This window comes from Bos taurus, chromosome 19 (genome assembly GCF_002263795.3).
Source record: "Bos taurus isolate L1 Dominette 01449 registration number 42190680 breed Hereford chromosome 19, ARS-UCD2.0, whole genome shotgun sequence".
Classification (NCBI taxonomy): Eukaryota; Metazoa; Chordata; class Mammalia; order Artiodactyla; family Bovidae; genus Bos; species Bos taurus.
Window position 1 is genome coordinate 36,117,840 of NC_037346.1, and position 17,283 is coordinate 36,135,122.

Sequence of the window (17,283 nt, forward strand, 5' to 3'; positions counted from 1 at the left end):
AGTCATTACTGACATGCTCTCAACTTCAGAGAATCTTTTACATTGTGGGGTCTGTTGTAGAAGATGACAAGGGAGGCCCTTAGGGACAATCAGGTTGGGAACCGTGGGGTGGAGACATCGGAGGCTGTAATGAGGCCCCACAACATTTCACAGATTCTCAGAACCTCTGAACCACTGTCTGGAGGCCGTGTTGGGAGAGCAGGGGCCAGAGGACTGGTGGGGGGTGGTGGGGGAGGGTGCAGGCAAAACCAGGAGGGTCCTCCCAGAGACACAGCTCTCAAAGAAAATGACCCAACTCACTCCCAAATCTTTGGCTTTTGGGGGAGAAGCTTGTGGCTAACTCAGATCTTCCAGTCCCAATTCCTGCTGTTTGTAGCAATGATGTGGCCCCTGTGATTACTTAACTATTAATGAGTCTGTTCAATTATTCATTGTTACATTTTTGAAACAAATCCTTTCCCTCTCTGCTCCTCTCATCCTGCTTGCTTGGATCAAAGTCTTCCGTTCAGACAAAGGGAGGCGGGAGAGATTTGCAGCTCTAATAATTTATCTGTGTGACCCAGGAGGAGGAACAGGAATGGGAAGAGGTGGCAGAGGGCCGGGAGCAGGGCCTCAAAAGCTGGCCAGATAAGGAGGGTCCACCAAGAGAAGTTGGCTGGAGGGGAGTGATAAGGCCCTCACCTCCTGTCCGGCTAGCACAGGCCTACGGGACACCACAGAACCCAGAACCCCTCACCCTGAGAAGACAGAATCAGTGAGCCATGGAGAGGGAGCAAAGAGGATGCCCGCACACATGATGTGGGCCTGACCGCCCGGGGCCATACCCTGGAACCCACAACCCCAGACGCAGTACCTGGCGCCGCGCTGGCTGAGCTGCCGGAAGCAATTACATCGTCCAGCATTAGATCTAAAAGAATGAAACACGACATCGGTCACTGGCCGGACCAGGTGGGCTGGGCAGGGCCCCCTCGGCAGCTTGCTTCCCCTGGGCTGTGACCCTCACTCTGCCTATGAATAGGGCATGCTGAGCAAGGGTGTCGGGTCCTAAGTACCAGCCCCAAGCTCGGACACAGGGCACTTGAAGAAGCTGAGCAATTTGGCCAGCTCATTAGGGTCACAGGGGCAGGGAGTCGGAGGCACGAGGAGAGGAGGAAGCCTGTCCTCGGAACAGATGTCCACTCCCCGTGCTGTGGCCTCAGCTGCACCCGAGAAGGCTGCAGACCCCAGAAAGGGAGCCAGCTGGTCAGGCAGGGCCACAGGTACCTCCTGCCAAAAGAGTTCCATCTGCAGATGTCCTGCCGAGAAGACAGACTGCAAGGAGGGGCAGACGGAGCAGGGGTGGGAGCATGGCTGCTGGGGGCAGTGCACCTGCTCAGCCTCAGTCGTCCACCAGGAACAAAGTTGGGACCCCTATCCCAGAGCTGCTGCCTAGAGGTCAGAGTCCTCACCCTGGAGCAGCCCCTCTCACAGGGCGCATCAGCTCTGTCCCGCCCGCTTCCATTTCACAGCCCCCAACAGCCCTCCCCTGGCTCCAGATGCCCTAGAGCCAGGGGCTGGGGCACCACAGCCCTCCGCCTGCTTGATAGTGCTCACATTGTAACAAACCAAAGGGAAAACGCAGAGCACCACATACATCTTATCAGCGTAAGGAAGACGGCTTGTGAAAGGGTGGAGAGAAGAGGGAAAACCCGCAGACGAAACAGAGACAGACACACAAAAGCTTAGAAAAACCCACACATAAAGACACTTGGAGAGACGTGGGCGACTGAAAGAGGGTTACGCTGATTGATTGCTGAGCACCAGACAGACAGGCAGGAGCCCTGAGATTGGGAGGCGACTCGAGTGCAGACACACCTGGAGACACACGGGGACACAACAGGACCCGCACTCACGCCTTGTGTCCGGGAATCTGCAGTCTTTCGCTTAGTCTTGGCCACCCATAGTAGGAGTGTGAGGAGGCCTGGGGTAGGGGCCTCACCCGGTCAATGGCAAGAGGTGTTGGAGGTCGTAGATGAAGGGCTAAAGGGTCTAAGGCCAGAGTGTCATGAGTTTAGAGTTCCTGTGACCTCAGACCCTCCCTGAGCTGGGTGGGTATTTTTGAACAGCTTAGCGAAAAAAAAAAAAAAAAATGACAGTCAGGAAGCCAGGGAGTTTTGCTGGAAACAGGGAGAAAGGAGCGGTCTGAGGTTTGCACGCCATGGCCCATCTGCATGATCTGCCAAGGCCTTGCCCATCAGCTATAGACACTGGGCAGCCACAGGTTGAAGATGTTTGCTCACCAACCGTGGGGTGGGTAAGGTGCCAAGTGCCAAGGTCAGGGTCCCTGGATACAGGCACAGGGCAATGAAGCGGGGTTTTCACCCCATGAGGCTCCTCTCGGAGTCAGGCTGGGAGGGACTGTGCATCAGCTCCCGTTGGCATCATCTGGGGAGCATGATGCTGAGACCGGGAGGCCCGCAGAGGGGAGCTCCCCTACCCCACAGGGCTGAACTGGTCTGCTTCATGCAGGCTCTAAAGGCTGGCATGCTCTCGCGGGGAAGGAGGTGGGGAGGGGGTGGGAGCATCTTCTCCCTGCCCCAGCCCCAGCCCCTGGCCCCGACAGTCGCAAGGCCAAGGCCAAGTATGGCTCAGAGAGATGTGGAAAGACTACCGACCAGCCATCTGCTTCTCCTTACTCCTTCTCTTTTTCTCCAGTCTCCGTAGACGCTTCTCCTCCCGCCGCCGGGCCTCCTCTTCCTCCTGGTGCTGCCGACACTTGTGGAAGTTCTCCACCACCACACCAACGAACATGTTCAGGACAAAGAAGGCCACGATGAGCAGGAACGAGATGAAGTACAGCAGCATCCAGGGGTTGTGGTTCATGATGGGCTGGTGGGGAGCAGGAAGGACAAGTGAAGATATTAGCCTGAGGGTAACTGTCACAGGTGCTGCCCCCCAGCCTGGGTTGCTTAAGACAGGGCCTGCATACTCAGTTATACACAGATCCATCAGGGGATGTCAATGAATGGTATGCATTTGGTGTTAGCCGGTAGAGAGGTTTGGGGACTGTGGCCAAGTAGACAGTGGATATTTTATCCAAAAGGTGGGGAGTTGCTTCTTTGTTTCAGTCGACTCCTGCCCTTAGGGAATGCAAGTCCAGTGTTTCCAGATCTTTGGACTTGAGCAGACCCAAATCTGGATTTTTCATGTGAAACTTGTCAATTTTTAATTGTTTAATGGTAGTGTTAGTCACTCAGCCATGTCTGACTGTTTTGACTCCATGGACTGTAGCCCGCCAGGTTCCTTTGTCCATGGAATTCTCCAGGCAAGAATATTGGAGTAGGTTGCCATGCCATTCTCCAGGGGATCTTCCCAACCTAGGGAATGAACCTGGGCCTCCCGCCTGGCAGGCAGATCCTTCACCATATAAGCTACCAGGGAAGCTGTTTAATTGTTTATCACTAATTTAAAAATTTAAATGTGTTGCAAGCCAATAAAGCAAGCCCACATTTGTCCTCAGGCCACCAGTTACAGCCTCTGATATTAAGACGTAATGCCTCTTGGATGGCATTTTGCCAACCTGCTTTGCTGTCTTTCTAACCGCTGCCTGCACGCATCACACCTGGAGCTGACCCATCGTGAGTGACCTGAGTTCAAAGATGGAAACTGCCCACCTCAGCCCTACCTGCTGGTCCACGCCGACAGCATCCAGCCCATCATACATGATATCCACCCAGCCATCCTTAGAGGCCAGCACGAACAGGGACATTAGGGCCTGGGGGGAAGGGGAGGAAAGGACCATTTGAAACCTAGGGTGTATAGCCAAGACACCCACCAGTGACCCCCAAAGCACCTCCTGGTGATAGCTTGGGGGACCCTAGGCCTTCAGAGGTTAGCCTGGAGTCACACTCCAGGCTCCATGAGAGTTCTCTGTCCCAAGGCTCCATGGCTGCTATGAAGCCGGAAGAGCCATGGGAGAAACCTCAGCCAGGTAGAGCAACGGGCCCCAGAGTTCTGGAAATCCAGAAACCAAACCAGAGTGGGGCAGGGAAATAAACCAGCAAAACTGAGCGAGCTATTTCATTTTCTATGCTTCTGTTTCTATGAATGTGGAATGAGAAAAAGAATCACCTTGACAATACACCTGCATCTTGTACCGTGCTAAAGAAATACATCATCTCACTGCACGGAGAGCCCGCTAGGACCCATTCACTCATGATGAAGCAGGTGAGCCAACTGCCCAGCATGCATCATTAAGCATGGACTTGCATCCTCCCCAGACTCCTGCCACCTCTCCCACCTCCACCTTAGAGCCTGGGACTCACCTGGCCGAGGTTGTCAAAGTTGTATTTGTGCCGGACCCACCGGTAACTGGCCTCAGCACAGTCAGACTTGTTCGTGATGTTCCTGGTGTCCTCGCCCTGGCACACAAAGAACTTCCCTTTGAAGAGCTAAACACACACATAACCAGAGACACAGAAAGAAGTGAGCTGTGAGCACAGGAAGCCCAGACCAGCCCTGGGGCCTAAGAGCTCCAGGTACACCCTAGGTGAGGGCCAGGTGCTCGGTCAAGTCAGAGACATACGGACAGTGAACTCCCCTGCAGGCATCCCTTCCTCCAGCTCCTCGGAGCAGAGTCCCTGGAGAGGAAGGGAAGGTCCTAGGGGAGGGGACTGGGAAAGGGTGAAAGGAGGGGACAGTCATTCATTTCCTGCGAAGGGGGAGGCCAGTGATTCTCCAAGTGGGGTCCCTGGACAGCAGCATCAGCATCATCCAGGAACGTGCTGGAAATACATTCTCAGGACCACCCCAGACCCACTGAGTCAGACACACTGCAGGAGGGCCGAGAGATCTGGTTTAATGGTGGGGGCAGGCAAGGTATATGGATTCCACTCACGAGATGAGGAAAACTGAGGCTCGGAGATGCAAATCCACTCACTAAGTTTATACAACCAGAAGGTGGCGAAAAGGGGGCTCAAACTCAGGTCCTTCTGACTGGAAAGCTCACCCTCACCCTAGAACGGACCAGGCTATGACTGTGGGGAAGGGACTGAGGGACAGGAGGACCAGGGAGCCTAAGTAGGCCCGAAGTAAGAAGTGGAAGGGGCACCGCCTGTGCAGAGAGGCACCACACAGTCTTAGCAAATGTATTCTGGCCTGGTCTCTGGAGCCAGAGAATTTGAGGAAACCCAAGAAGACCTCCCCTGCCCAAGGCAGAATGGAGACCCCAGGAAGCCAAAGGAGGGAACAGGGAGGGGGACAGCCAACCAGAAGCTCCCTCTGGCCCAACAGCCAGCCGTCTATGCTATAGCTGAAATGTCTGGAGCCTGGAGCGAGGAGGGGTAATCTGGAGGAGAGAGATGAACGGGCTCCCCTGGCTCCCGGAGGTGCCTGCTAAATCCTGTAGGCAGCTCCCTTTCTTTTTCCTCCAAAGCCAAGTTCCCTCCCTGGGCCAGAGGCCAAGTTTCCCCAGCAGCCCCCACTTACTGCGTCGTCTGGGGTCTGCACCCGCCTGCCTGCCAGCTCACTGCTAACCTGGCCCAGCTGTCTGGGCCCTGGATCCCCAGGCCTGGCCTGCAGCCTACTGGCTCCAGTAGGGAAGGAAGGGAGGGGACCCCTGAGCAGACTGCAGGCCAAGGTCAGCGTCTGCACTCAGAGCAGTGCATGAGAGGGCAGAACGGCAGCCTATGCGGCACTGGTCAGAAGCCCCTCGAGGCCCTCTCCCCTTGCGGGCCTCTGCCAGGCTCCCAGTTTTCTGCAAAATGCCCAGGAGGCGAAGGAGCCTGAGGGCCTTTGGCTTCAAGGCTTTTCTAGGGTAAAGGTGGCAGCAGCTCCTGGAGCCACAGCATCCAGGCCAAGAGGAAGGCCACTCCTCAGGTTTCTGCTGATAGCTGGCCCTGGACCCCCACAAACCTGCACCCCTAGGATGCCAAATATGATGAAGAAGGCACAACAGATGACCACAATGTTGCCAATGGGCTTCAGCGAGGACATCAGCGTTTCCACCACCAGCTTCAGCCCCTGTGCCCGGCTGATTACCCTGGGGAGAAAGGGAGGCGGGTAAGAGGGGTTCCCGGCTCAGACATTCCCTTGCCCTGCTTGCCACCCCCTCCCATCTTGGCTCACTGGTCCCCATCCTGGGCTCTAGTGGAGGGAAGAGGTTGGCTTTCTGGGCTCACTGTGCAGAGACCCCCACCCACCCCCACACCTAGACCTCTAGGATGGGGTTTGGGTGGTGACTCAACCCAGGGATGCAGAATTGTGTGGAGCATGTAGAAGGCAGGCAGGGAGACGGATTATCACAGTCAGGAAAACCTCACTGGTCAGTCAACATCTGCCTCATCCATGTCCCCACCCATGGAAATTTCTGACTCTCAGTTGGGGTTCAGGGTGACTGTCTGATTGGGGAGGGTCTCCTAACAGTGCAGATCCATTGCTAGAAGTGTTTCCTGGTGGGTAGTCCCCGGGATGGGGGAGAAAGCGGGGAAGCAGGAAATAGTCTGTCACTTCACAGGGAGACTCAAGTTTTGCCCCTGAGGGTTCCACACAGGGAGAGCTGCAGCTGAAGGGCATGAGGGTCCTGTACGGCCCTCATGCCATATGGGCCCTTGTACGGCGTGCCCTGTTGGAGGGTGTCATGTGAGGGGGTCCCTGAGGGAGGTGCCTGTGGAGGGAGAACACCGGGGCCATGGCTAAACCAAGTGAGAAGTGATGCCGGGGGCGGGAGGCAGGGGTCGCAGTGGAGTCACAGGCCGGAGGCAGGGGCAGATGGGGCGCTGGCCGTCAGGGTGTGCCTGCACCTGAGCGGGCGCAGGGTCCGCAGCAGCCGCAGTACCCTCAGCATGCCCAGGATCTTGGTGCCGCTGTCGGAGACCATGGACACCAGGATGTCGATGATGGAGATGAGCACCAGCAGCCCGTCCAGCACGTTCCAGCTGCTACGCAGGTAGGCCTGCTCCCCAAAACACCAGCCCAGCGCCACCACCTGGGGATGCCCCTGTGTCACCAACACTGCCTCCTCCCTGCAGCCAGTCCTCAGCCCTGCCCGCTCTGTGGCCCAGCCTCTCCCCTGCCCTCCCCCCCACAGCCGGGAACCAGATGGCTCCCATCCAATGCTGACCGTCCCCTCCCCATCACCTTCACTGTCATCTCAGCCAGAAAGACTGCGGTGAAGATGTAATTGGAGAGGGTCAGGAAAATTCGTTCCTGTAAAAGAGAGCAGGCAGGTATTGCCACCGGGACCCACCAGGTCTGCTCTGCGCGCAGAAACCAGGAACTGCCTTCAGTGTTTAACTAGGAACAACCACCCACTCTCCTCAACATGCAATCTCCTCCCTGCTCTCCCATGGTCCCTCAAACACACACACACACACACACACACACGGAGCCAGCGTCAAGCCCCTTGACTCGCTCAGAGCTCTGAGCACAATCCCACTCCTGCCCCCTACCTCCTGGAGTTGCCTTGAGGGAAAGTGATTCCCACCACAGAGCTGTCATCTGAGCCCCAGAGCTCAGGCCCTATTCACTGATTCCTTTCTTAAAACTGGAGCAGCATTTAGCTTGATCTCTCGATGCTCCATCCTACTCGTCCCTGCTCCACGTACTTGCTCTCCTGCTGTGTGCCCCAGAAATCGAGCCGCAGGGCAAGATGGGGGCCTGAGTACAGGCTGTGCATCCCCAGGCACCATATTTATGCCAAGCATAGCGTGAGGCCGGGCAGGAAAGAAGGCGGCCCAATCCCCTGATATCTGTGAGCTGATTCCATCATTGTATGGCCAAGAGAGGGGTGTAGAGAGCTGGAGAGGCAGCGGGTAAAGTGTGTCAGAGGGAGTGAGAAACAGGGAAACGGGGGAGAGGGAGAAGCACGTGATAGAGCTGGAGATGGAGGGGCTGAGAGGGACGGTGGGGGAGAGACCTGGCCACGGCGAGCTCTGAGGCAGGAGGCAGACCGGTGTGGCTGGCCACCCTTACTGCATGCATACAGGCTCTCACCTGTTCCCAGGCTGGCCCCTCCACTGCCCATTTCCCTCCGCCACCACCACCCCTTCCCACCGACCTGGCTGGAGCCCACCCTAATGGGAAACAGAAGCTCTATAACATTGAAATCTGAACAATGGTGTGGGAGGCAGCAACGAGAACAGGGTCTGCCTCCAAGTTGGTGGTGCAAGATGTCATGGGCGGGAAACAGAGCCCCCCACCTTTCTAGGCCTCAGATCATTGCTGGAGGGGACAGGCTGTGATGCCAGCCTGGGGAGAGAGCTCCCAGGACTGGCCGGGCCCATCCCAAAGAAGCCAGGCCTGAAGGAGTGCGTCCACACACTCTGACCCATGGCCTTTCCTCTCCTGAGGAGGATGGCAGGTTCAAAGCCAAGCATAAGTGACCAATGCTCCCCCGAAGGCCCCTAAAATGCTACTTGTTTGTAACCTGGCAAGACCCAGAGGAGCAAAGAACAGCTTCCCTCCCCTCTGGGGCATCACCCATGGGGCGAGCTGGGCAGGGTGCCTCCGCATCAGTGCACAGGTCCCGGTGAGAAGGAGACCCTTGACCACTCAGACCAGCTAGGGCCAGGCTCACTGTTGGCATCCCTGCAATACTCACTGACTCACATACAGGCCTCACAAGCCCTGGCGCACAGGAAGGCACCACTGCAAACTGCCAGGGGCAGCAAAGCTTCCTTTTGCCCAGGCTAGGAGCAAGCCCGGCAGCCGGCTGCTTTTTCACAGAAGGGAAACAGGTGAGGATATAGGAGGCATCCCGGGGTGCCAGTTGCAAGGGTCAGAATCGGGGAGATTCCTGGCTCCTTGCTTCCGCGTCTCTCTGGGCCTCCCTGCCTGCCTGGCTCACTGCATGGGTACAAATCCTCTAACCCGGGAGGGCAGGGCACCAAGCAGGCACTCAGCAACTGCCGCCAGCCCCAGTGACTCACAGCGCTGTGGGGGTCGATCTTGGGGCGCTCCATGGCGATGGTGATACAGTTCAGGAAGATGATGACGAGGACCACGTGGTCAAACATCTTGTGGGTGATGATTCGGTGACACAGGAGGCGGAACCTGCTCCAAGACAGAGGCAAAGGCTGAGTTGGGGTAAGGCGGGATGGCGGTGAGCAGCACTGCCCACCCCTACCCATCCTGGGCCCTCCCGGCCTGAGGCCCTGCTCTCACCCACCCCCATGTCAAGGGACACTTCTAGCATCCCTGGGATGGAGTCACAGGAGAATTACCCATGAGAAGGAGAGGTTGGGGTGCTGACCTTGACTGAGGAGGGAAGATGTAGGCAGACCAAGAGTCTCGCTCCAGGCAGCAGACAGGGAGCCGGGTTCGGATCCACGCCCTCAGCCGTTCTGCTTTGCTCTGTAGAAGGATGGCCGGGGAGTGAGCGGGGCCAGGTCTCCCAGGTCCTGAGCCCTCACTCCTCAGTAGCTCCGTGGCCCTCACTCCTAGCCTACTCTCTCCACTCCAGCCCGGCCCCCTGCCTGCCTTCCCTCCTTCCCTCCCCACTGGGCTTGGAATGATCAAACACCGTCCCCATCACAGCTGTCTGTTCAAAGACACACCTGGGATGAGGAGACACCCGCCCCTTCTCATGTGCTAACCCTGAGGTCCCAGGTCCCTGAGCCCCGTCCCCAGGGCTAAAGATGGTGGTGAGACGGCTGGGGAAAGGTGAATGGGTAAAAGTAGAGTGAAATCAAGGCTTGTGATGAGGTCGATACAACAGAGGGGGACAGAGGAGGGCATCAGTTTGGAGAGATGAGTGATGGGTCTTTCTGAGTCACGGGGGAGGGCCATGAAAGATTCATACACATCTGCCTGAAGTCATTCTTATCCAACAAGGATGCAGAGCTGCAGCCCCAGGCATGATGAGGCTCTGGGGCTTGGTGGGGGTGGGCGGAGGGACAAAGGGACTGTTTGGACCTTGGCTTCAGGGCTGATACCCCTTGAGATCCCTTGAGCATGATGGTAACTGCCTGAATTCCAAACAACTGGGAGGCAGCTGTCCAGTCCTGCACCAGGTCAGGCACAGCTCCCCTCACTCAAAGTCAGGGGTGAGAGGTCACTGTGCCCACAGGGGCCTCACCAAGTTGCCCTCGTCATCACCATCGTCTCCATCCAACGGGGGGTCATCGGGCCGCACAGCCTGACTCAGGCGTCCCACGGCCGAATTGCCATTGCAGTCCTGGTGCTCAGAGGCTGAGCTGCGGCCGCTGGCTGTGCGGTACAGCCCGGGAACCTGCAGTGTGTCCGGTAGGTCAAAGGAGCTCTTAGCTTCCCTCTCCAGGGAGCCCCTGTGGTGGCGGTCACTGCCCGCTGGGCTAGTGCGCTCCTCTTCCGAGCTCTCCTCCTCATCCTGGCTCTCCCGGCCCTCACCCGACAACAAGGACCTCCGCTCCCCACTTGGGCTCCTTCGCTTCAGGCTGGGGGCACGGCCCAGGCTGTTCCTGCTGGAGCGCCTGCTCGTCCAGCTGCTTGCTGCACTCCAGGGGCTGTGGGGGGAACTGCGGACACTTGGCTGAGGAGTGAACAGGGGAGAGATTGGTCTGAGCCACAGCTTCATGGCCCCACACCCCCTCACATTCACCCTGGCTCCCGTGAGTCTCCTGGCATCACATCGCTATAGGAGTGTGAGCAGGGGCCCTAGACCTGGATGCCGGGATTCACACCAGCTGTGTGACCTTAGGCAAGTCACTAAACCTCTCTGTGCCTCAGTTGCTCACCTGTAAAAGAGATATGACCTTAGCACCTATTCCTCGTTTGGTTGAGTGGCAGTATAAAATCACAGTGACAGCATGGGCCCTGACACCAACTGCCTGGACTAAAATGCTGGCTCCGTCACCTGTTCAGCATGGAGCTTCCCATAGCTCACCCTGGTAATCTGAGACTCAGGTCCCCATCTGTAAAATGGGGATAATATTGGTACCCACCAGAGAGTTGCTGTGAGGATTACATGCCTTTATTAATAGGACACTTATAAGCAATGTCTACAACGTGTCTGGCACAGAATCAGTATCCGGATGGGGTTTGCGGTGATTAAGATGCGGTCTTAAGGAGGTATGCTATGCTACGCTATGCTAAGTTGCTTCAATCGTGTCCGGCTATTTGTGACCCTATGGACTCAAAGAGGTAAGGACCTCCCATTTTACAGAGCAGTCTCAGAGATTGAGTCTTATCCCCAAGGACACTTGGGGAACAGAAGAAGTAGAACTAGAACACTGCTCTTTGGTCCTCAAGGTCAGGGCTCTGGTGTCTGCCTAGATGACCAGCCCTACTAACACCCCGGGCCTTGTCTAGCCCGTGGTTCAGAGGCTGTCCCCTTGGGCCCGCCAGTTGCACCTCTTTTCCCTCCTGACCCCTGTACAACTCCCACTGCACCCCCTACCGGTGACTTCATCTCGTGAGGTGCTCCTGGCTCAGCCGACCCACTGCTGCTGGTGCGGCGGGAGGGGGGGCCCAGAACCTCGGCCAGGCCGCTGCTGGAGCTTTTGGGCAATGACATGGGAGTGGCAGCCGTGTGGATGATGAGCGGTGGTAACAAGCTCCTCCGCAGCTCCGGGTGCTCTCCCAGAGACACCACTGCAGGGGAGAGAGGGCGAGACCCTGAGTCCACTCAAGGGTGGCCAAGAACCAGGGCCTGTACCTACAGAGAGATACTCACAGGCCAAGCGCTTCTTCCTGTCCCCATCACCATCCAGGCTGGGCGAGAAGAAATCAGGTTCCGACTCTGACTTGGTGGCATCTCCCTGGGGTGGGAGAACAGCGGGCTATTAGGAACCTGACCTGGCAGGGGTTAGTGGGATGGACCAAAGTCTCCCTGTCTTCACACACACACCACATAGAGGCCACAAGGAACCAGCCACCACGGCACGAGGCATGCACTGGCTCAGACCAAACCACCCAGGCTTGGGGCCTAGGCCTCCCAAGGGCCTCTGTCACCTCAGAGAAGGTGGGACTTTCTCCAGAACCCACAGCACAACTTTCCTGGCTCAGACTGGCTCAAGAAGGGCTGAGGAGACAGGGGATAGTCCAGCGGGTGGGTGGCACAGGTCAGAGGGAGCTGGGGGCCTGAGTGAAGTGGTCACGAGAGCCTCAATTCCAAAGGCCACTTGTGCCCTCTGATTTCCCTCCATGACTGCCCTCCCCTGAGCCTCAGACCCGAGGACCCCAGAGAGAAATCGAAGGACCCCAGACAGAGCCGTTCAGCCCAAGGGATGGTCTCTTACTTCTTTCCTCCCTCTTCCCAAAGACCCACCTCCTACCCTGGCCCCATTTTTACCTCTCTCCCTGTCTCTGGGACAGTTTTTTTCTTCCTCCTTAGCAGGTCAGTAGGTTCCCCAGTAATTACACACTTCTCCTTAAGAAGTTATTAAGAAATACTTGATTGCTACTTTTGATAAGGACATAAATATTGCGTAATTGGCATCTCAGGGGATCATTTTCATTAACTCAGTTTACATCCCTAACGAGGCCTTTAATTATCAAGTGGGATCTCCAGGGGGCTGCTCAGCATGCACAGTACCATGGAGTCCCATGGGAACCCTGGCTTTGCCCCAAATTCTGGTGCCAGTGCAGGAGACAACAGGGCACAGGCTCAGTGTGGGGCCAGAGGAGAAGTGTGCCCCTGAGCACCTGCTGGACCTCCTGTGTGGCCAAGGGGCCAGAGACACAGAAGTCGATTGAAAATTCTGGTACATTCTGGCAAGAGGCACCCCCACCCCCACATCCTTCAAAGACTTCTCCTAAGATGAGGCAACTTGCGGGGTCTCCAACAGGAGCTTAAGGCAAGGAGGAGGAGAGAGATGGGGGCGCTCGGTCTACGGCAGAGATCCAGACCCCACCGAGGCCCAACGACTCAGACTCTTCGGGGACCGCAGCAGAGGTGCCACACGTGGTGCACCACACACGTGCACACAGAGGATTCTAAGTCCCTTCCTTCTCTTGCCATCCCCTGGTCTGACGGGATGGACTGTGCCCTTTGCTGGTGAACAGGGCAGAGGCAAGGAGGCCCTCCCCTCAGTGTCCTCAAGGGGGAAGGGACTTAAAATCAAAGCAAACCTCACAACACCGAGGACCACCACAGCCACCACAGGTTGCACAGCAGCTGAGCGTGAACACAAGCAAGACACGGAGGCAGAGTGGGGGGCACGGGGCACCGGGGGCATGCTGACTCATGATCGCATACCTACCCCCTGGGAGTCGACAGGCAGCTGAATACAGCTTAACTGTCCACTCGCATCTTCCCGTTTGCTGATTTCCTACAGGGAGAGGGGAGGCAGGGGATGGGCACTGGTCACAGGCGCCCGGCTTTCAAACAGCAGCAATGTTGAAAGAGGAGGAAGAAACGGATGGGTGCAAACCCAGCAGTGGGGGAATGAGACATGGGGCAAGAGAGGAGAAGAAAGGGGACAGAAGGGCCTTCCAGAATTCAACCACAGGCCCTGGAGCCAGAATGAATCTGAAGGGTGAGGGCAGAGGCCACAGAGGTGGGAACAGGGAAAGGGAAGGAGACTGAGCCCCCAGTAATCCTAATAATAACAGCTACCATTCACTGGGGGTGTGCCAGGCATCACGAAACTGCTTCATTAACACTAGCTTACCCAGGTGAGAAGGAGGTACAGCTAGCACCATCTTACAGGAAGCATCTGAGGTTTGAAGTAAAAAAAAAACTGCCCCAGGTGATACAGAGAATAAGAGATGCGTCTGGGCTTCGTACTTGGGTCTCTAGCTCACCTCTCACTGGCTCTGAAGCAGCAGGCATGGAGGGTGGGAAGGAGGAGTGGATGGAAGTCACAGAGCGGGGAGGAGACCAAAGACCAGGCACAAGAACAGGCCTCCTAACTCCTAACTCTGCCTTCCACATCAGCATGCTCCTACTGGGATGGGATGTGACAAATAGCACTAGGGTGATGACTACGAGGTTGTTTGATATCAATTAATGGCCTCACACAGGGCCTGCTGTCTGTTCATTCAATTAAGTGTGCAGATGATAAATGCTCAGGGATTCAGGGCACTGCCCCCTGCAAGTTGGGAAGTCAACAACCCAGCTGGCCCAGACTCCTAGGCTACTTTCTCCTACATCTTGGCAGGGTGGCCAGCCCAGCAAGGGGTGACCCTTGAGGTCTCTTGCTGATGACGGCCAACAAAATGCGGGTGGCCACTGCTTCCACTGAGGTAGGTTGCCTCGTTTGTAAAATAAGCAGATCATCACAATAGCAAAAGCCAACCTATTCTGCCAGATTTTGGGGCTCCCTCAGAGCCACAAGTGTGCCTCTGAAAATTCCATGCAGTTGAGGGCAGGTGCTTCTGCAGGTGTCCAGGTCACTGGCATTGAGTGACCAACCTCCGCACTGACCCAGGGGTTTATAGGATAGATAGTGAGTAGCTGATCTAGCTCCTCACATGGGCATTTCAGGGCCATGCTGCTGCCCACCCCCATGAAGAGGTTGATCTTGAAATCCTTTCTCCATCCCACCCCAGACCCAAAGCATCATACCCTGAGTGAGACCCTCTCCTAGGCACTTGTTGAGGAGGGTGCGGCCCCAGACCCTGGGGAAACCCTCACGCTGGGACAGACACAAGCCCCCAGGAGGGCCAGAGTGACTAGGCCAGGCCCAAAGGCCAGACTGCCCTCCATTCCCACACGCAGACTTTGTTGCTGCCTAGCAACCAGGCCAGTTCAGCAGCTCTCAGTTTAACAAGGTGTCTGCTGGAAGGACTAGGGATGGGGAGGGGTGCCTGTACCAGGCATCTCCAGGACTGCCAAGCCGGCTGAATGGCCACTTGAAGGAGGGAAATAGGCTTGGGATGTTTTCCATTTCCACAGAGTTCCACAGGAATTTTTCTGCGGGAATCTTAGCTCTCAGGAGCTGTGGTTTGGAAGAGGCTGAAGGACCACTGTCCCCACTCAGCTCCTCCACCCACAGGCCAAAAGCAGTGGCCAAGCGGTGGGTCTCCATGAGTCTCTTGACTCATGGAACACACTGACCTCCTTAACCCTTTAGGCCACAGAGGGTTAATAAAGGTCCCATCCAAGGGAGAGTACCAATGTCCCTCCCTCCCATCAAGAGGCCCAGGCATCACCAAAGGTGGGGAGGAAATGCAACAATGGTTAACTATGGAACTTCAATGGGAGGAGGCCGGCGTGGGAGAGGCAGACCCGCACCTACCATCCAGCCCAGCCCACAGGGAACAGCCCTCCCTCGCAAGCCTGGGAAGGAGTCAGAAAATAGACTTTTGTTTTTCCACCGTGTGCTGGATATTTATAGACCAGGCCGCAGCGGGAGCTTCCATCCGGGTCACCCGGAGAGAAATGGACCAAGAGCTTCTCCACACCCAACCTGGAGCATTTCTAGGTTGAGTCGACCTGCCCTGTGCTAGGTGCTAGGAAGCTGGGCTGGGCCTGGGGCTCCGGTAGGAAGAGCGGCTGAGCTGAGGGAGCAGAATGGTACGCAGCCCTTCAGGCAGGGACTGCGTCCTGGCAGGGCGAGGGTGGGATCAATGTAAATCAATATTAATTGACGATGCTGCCTATGACGAAAGTGATGGAGCCTGGGCTGGAAATAGGACGCTCATCTCTGCTGTGCCCGCAGCTAATTGGGCTCATTTCTCAGCCAAGGCAGCTCAGTTCTGCCCGGGTGCTGGTGCCATCTTCACCAGCTCAGCCAAAGCCCAGGTGATTTGCATGCAAACTTCCCCCACCCCTCAACTCAGATGGGTTCCTTCCAGATGTCCCCAGGCACACCTGTGCTCAGGGATCCAGCTGTCCGTGTGCCAACACTCATCTTGTCCAGCTCCCTGGGGTAGAGTCTAGCCGACTTTGTTGGGGAAGCCCACTCAGTAGCTCACCTTGGATCCAGGGATACTTCCCCCAACAGCCACCCTGTCTCTCGAGTGCCAAGGGGCTGCCCGAAACTCAGAACCTCCCAGTCCTAGTCCCCCAGCCTTGTCTGAAGGGCACTTCGGGCAGAACCTCCCAGGACACCACCACTCCAGCAATGCAGCCAATTCCTCCTGGAAGTGGACTGCTGCAGGCAGGGGGTTACCTCCGTTTGGAAGCCCTCCACCAGAATGGCAACGAGCAGGTTGAAGAGCACATAGTTGCCGAAGGTCATGAGGGCGATGAAGTAAAGGGCAGCCCAGGATGACGTGGAGGCCATTCCGTTGTAGAGCACCTTGTTCCAGTCCTCCTGAGTCAGGATCTGTGGGCCGAGGAAGGGAGTCAGGGCCTTTACCGGGGCACCCCCACCACCCTGCCCACCCTCTCCTGTTGCCCTTGCACCTGAAAGACAGTGACGATGGCCCAGAGCAGGGAGTCAAAATTCTTCCGGTCCGGCAACGTGTCCCCATCCCGCTCAGATGCAAATTTGCAGCCGAAGAGATGCATACCCAGGATGCTGAAGACACAGGAGCCGCGAGATGGGGGTCAGGGCCCCAAAAACCCCTGCCCCTCAGGCCCTCATCCCGCTGGCATGGATGCCGCGCCTGCCCTCACCTGAAGATGAAGATGAAGAGCATGAGCAGCATGCAGAAGGTGGCCACGTTGTCCATGGTCTTCATGAGCACCACGAGCTGCCGCTGCAGCGCCGGCAAGAAGCGCACCAGCTTCAGCACCCGCATCAGGCGGAAGGTCCGCAGCACCGACAGGCCGCCCCCCTGCTGGCCCACGATCTCCCACACGCTGCAAGGGGGGAGGGTGGGGGCAGAGCCAGAGCCCGAACCTGAGGCCTCTGCATGCTCACCTTCCCCCTACCCCACCCACCAGCAGCACCTGAGGGTCTGGCCTGGCCAGCACTGAGAAAGTGGGCTCTGAGGGAAACTTGGGTCTCTAGGCAGGAGCTCCAAGAGGCAAGGGTCAGGGTGACAGCTCCCTCCCTCCCCACTCTCCCCTCTGGGCCAGTCCTCTCCCTCCATCAGCCAAAGCAACAGCCTCAAGTTATGGAATGTTTGCTTTGTTCTCTTCTAATGAAATCTAAAGCCAATTCCAAAAATCAATAAAGCAGCTCTTCTGGCCCAGGGCCTGAGGCGGTGGCGGGGGGAACACTTTCCCAAGGTCTTGGAAACCCTAAAGCAAGTTGCCAGCGAGTGTGACCGTCTCCAAGCACTTTGTAAGCAGGGACAGCTGGCTGGGTCTTACACCTCCTCCAACTCTTCTCCAAAGCCAACTCCCTAGTCTTTGCCCACCCCAGACCTGCATGGGGTCAAGGACAAGGAGTGGAAATGAGAGCAGAGATTTCAGAGGAGCCTGGCCAAAGCAGATGGAAGACCGTGTTCTGTGTGAGCAAGGGAGGGCTGAGAGAGAGTGTGGTATGCGCT

The 17,283-nt window shown here is 56.9% G+C and overlaps 1 protein-coding gene across 20 annotated transcripts in view; it reads right to left on the reverse strand.

Moving 5' to 3' along the window:
• Positions 1 to 17,283, reverse strand: part of CACNA1G (calcium voltage-gated channel subunit alpha1 G) — a 62,394-nt gene that overhangs the window by 15,439 nt on the left and 29,672 nt on the right. For 6 of the 20 annotated variants that reach the window (NM_001193140.3, XM_015458771.3, XM_024979634.2 and 3 more), the window contains 16 exons: positions 16,463 to 16,648; positions 16,250 to 16,364; positions 16,014 to 16,169; positions 13,158 to 13,226; positions 11,630 to 11,714; positions 11,354 to 11,547; positions 10,055 to 10,486; positions 9,230 to 9,330; positions 8,907 to 9,030; positions 7,117 to 7,185; positions 6,780 to 6,964; positions 5,893 to 6,019; positions 4,305 to 4,430; positions 3,665 to 3,754; positions 2,676 to 2,868; positions 854 to 907 (listed from right to left, as the gene is read on the reverse strand). In NM_001193140.3, coding sequence (NP_001180069.2) covers positions 854 to 907; positions 2,676 to 2,868; positions 3,665 to 3,754; positions 4,305 to 4,430; positions 5,893 to 6,019; positions 6,780 to 6,964; positions 7,117 to 7,185; positions 8,907 to 9,030; positions 9,230 to 9,330; positions 10,055 to 10,486; positions 11,354 to 11,547; positions 11,630 to 11,714; positions 13,158 to 13,226; positions 16,014 to 16,169; positions 16,250 to 16,364; positions 16,463 to 16,648 — 2,306 coding nt within the window. Of the gene's footprint in view, positions 1 to 853; positions 908 to 2,654; positions 2,869 to 3,664; positions 3,755 to 4,304; positions 4,431 to 5,892; positions 6,020 to 6,779; positions 6,965 to 7,116; positions 7,186 to 8,906; positions 9,031 to 9,229; positions 9,331 to 10,054; positions 10,487 to 11,353; positions 11,548 to 11,629; positions 11,715 to 13,157; positions 13,227 to 16,013; positions 16,170 to 16,249; positions 16,365 to 16,462; positions 16,649 to 17,283 lie in introns of all 20 variants that reach the window. The other 14 variants (XM_059877742.1, XM_059877735.1, XM_005220501.5 and 11 more) reach the window with 5 other exon arrangements.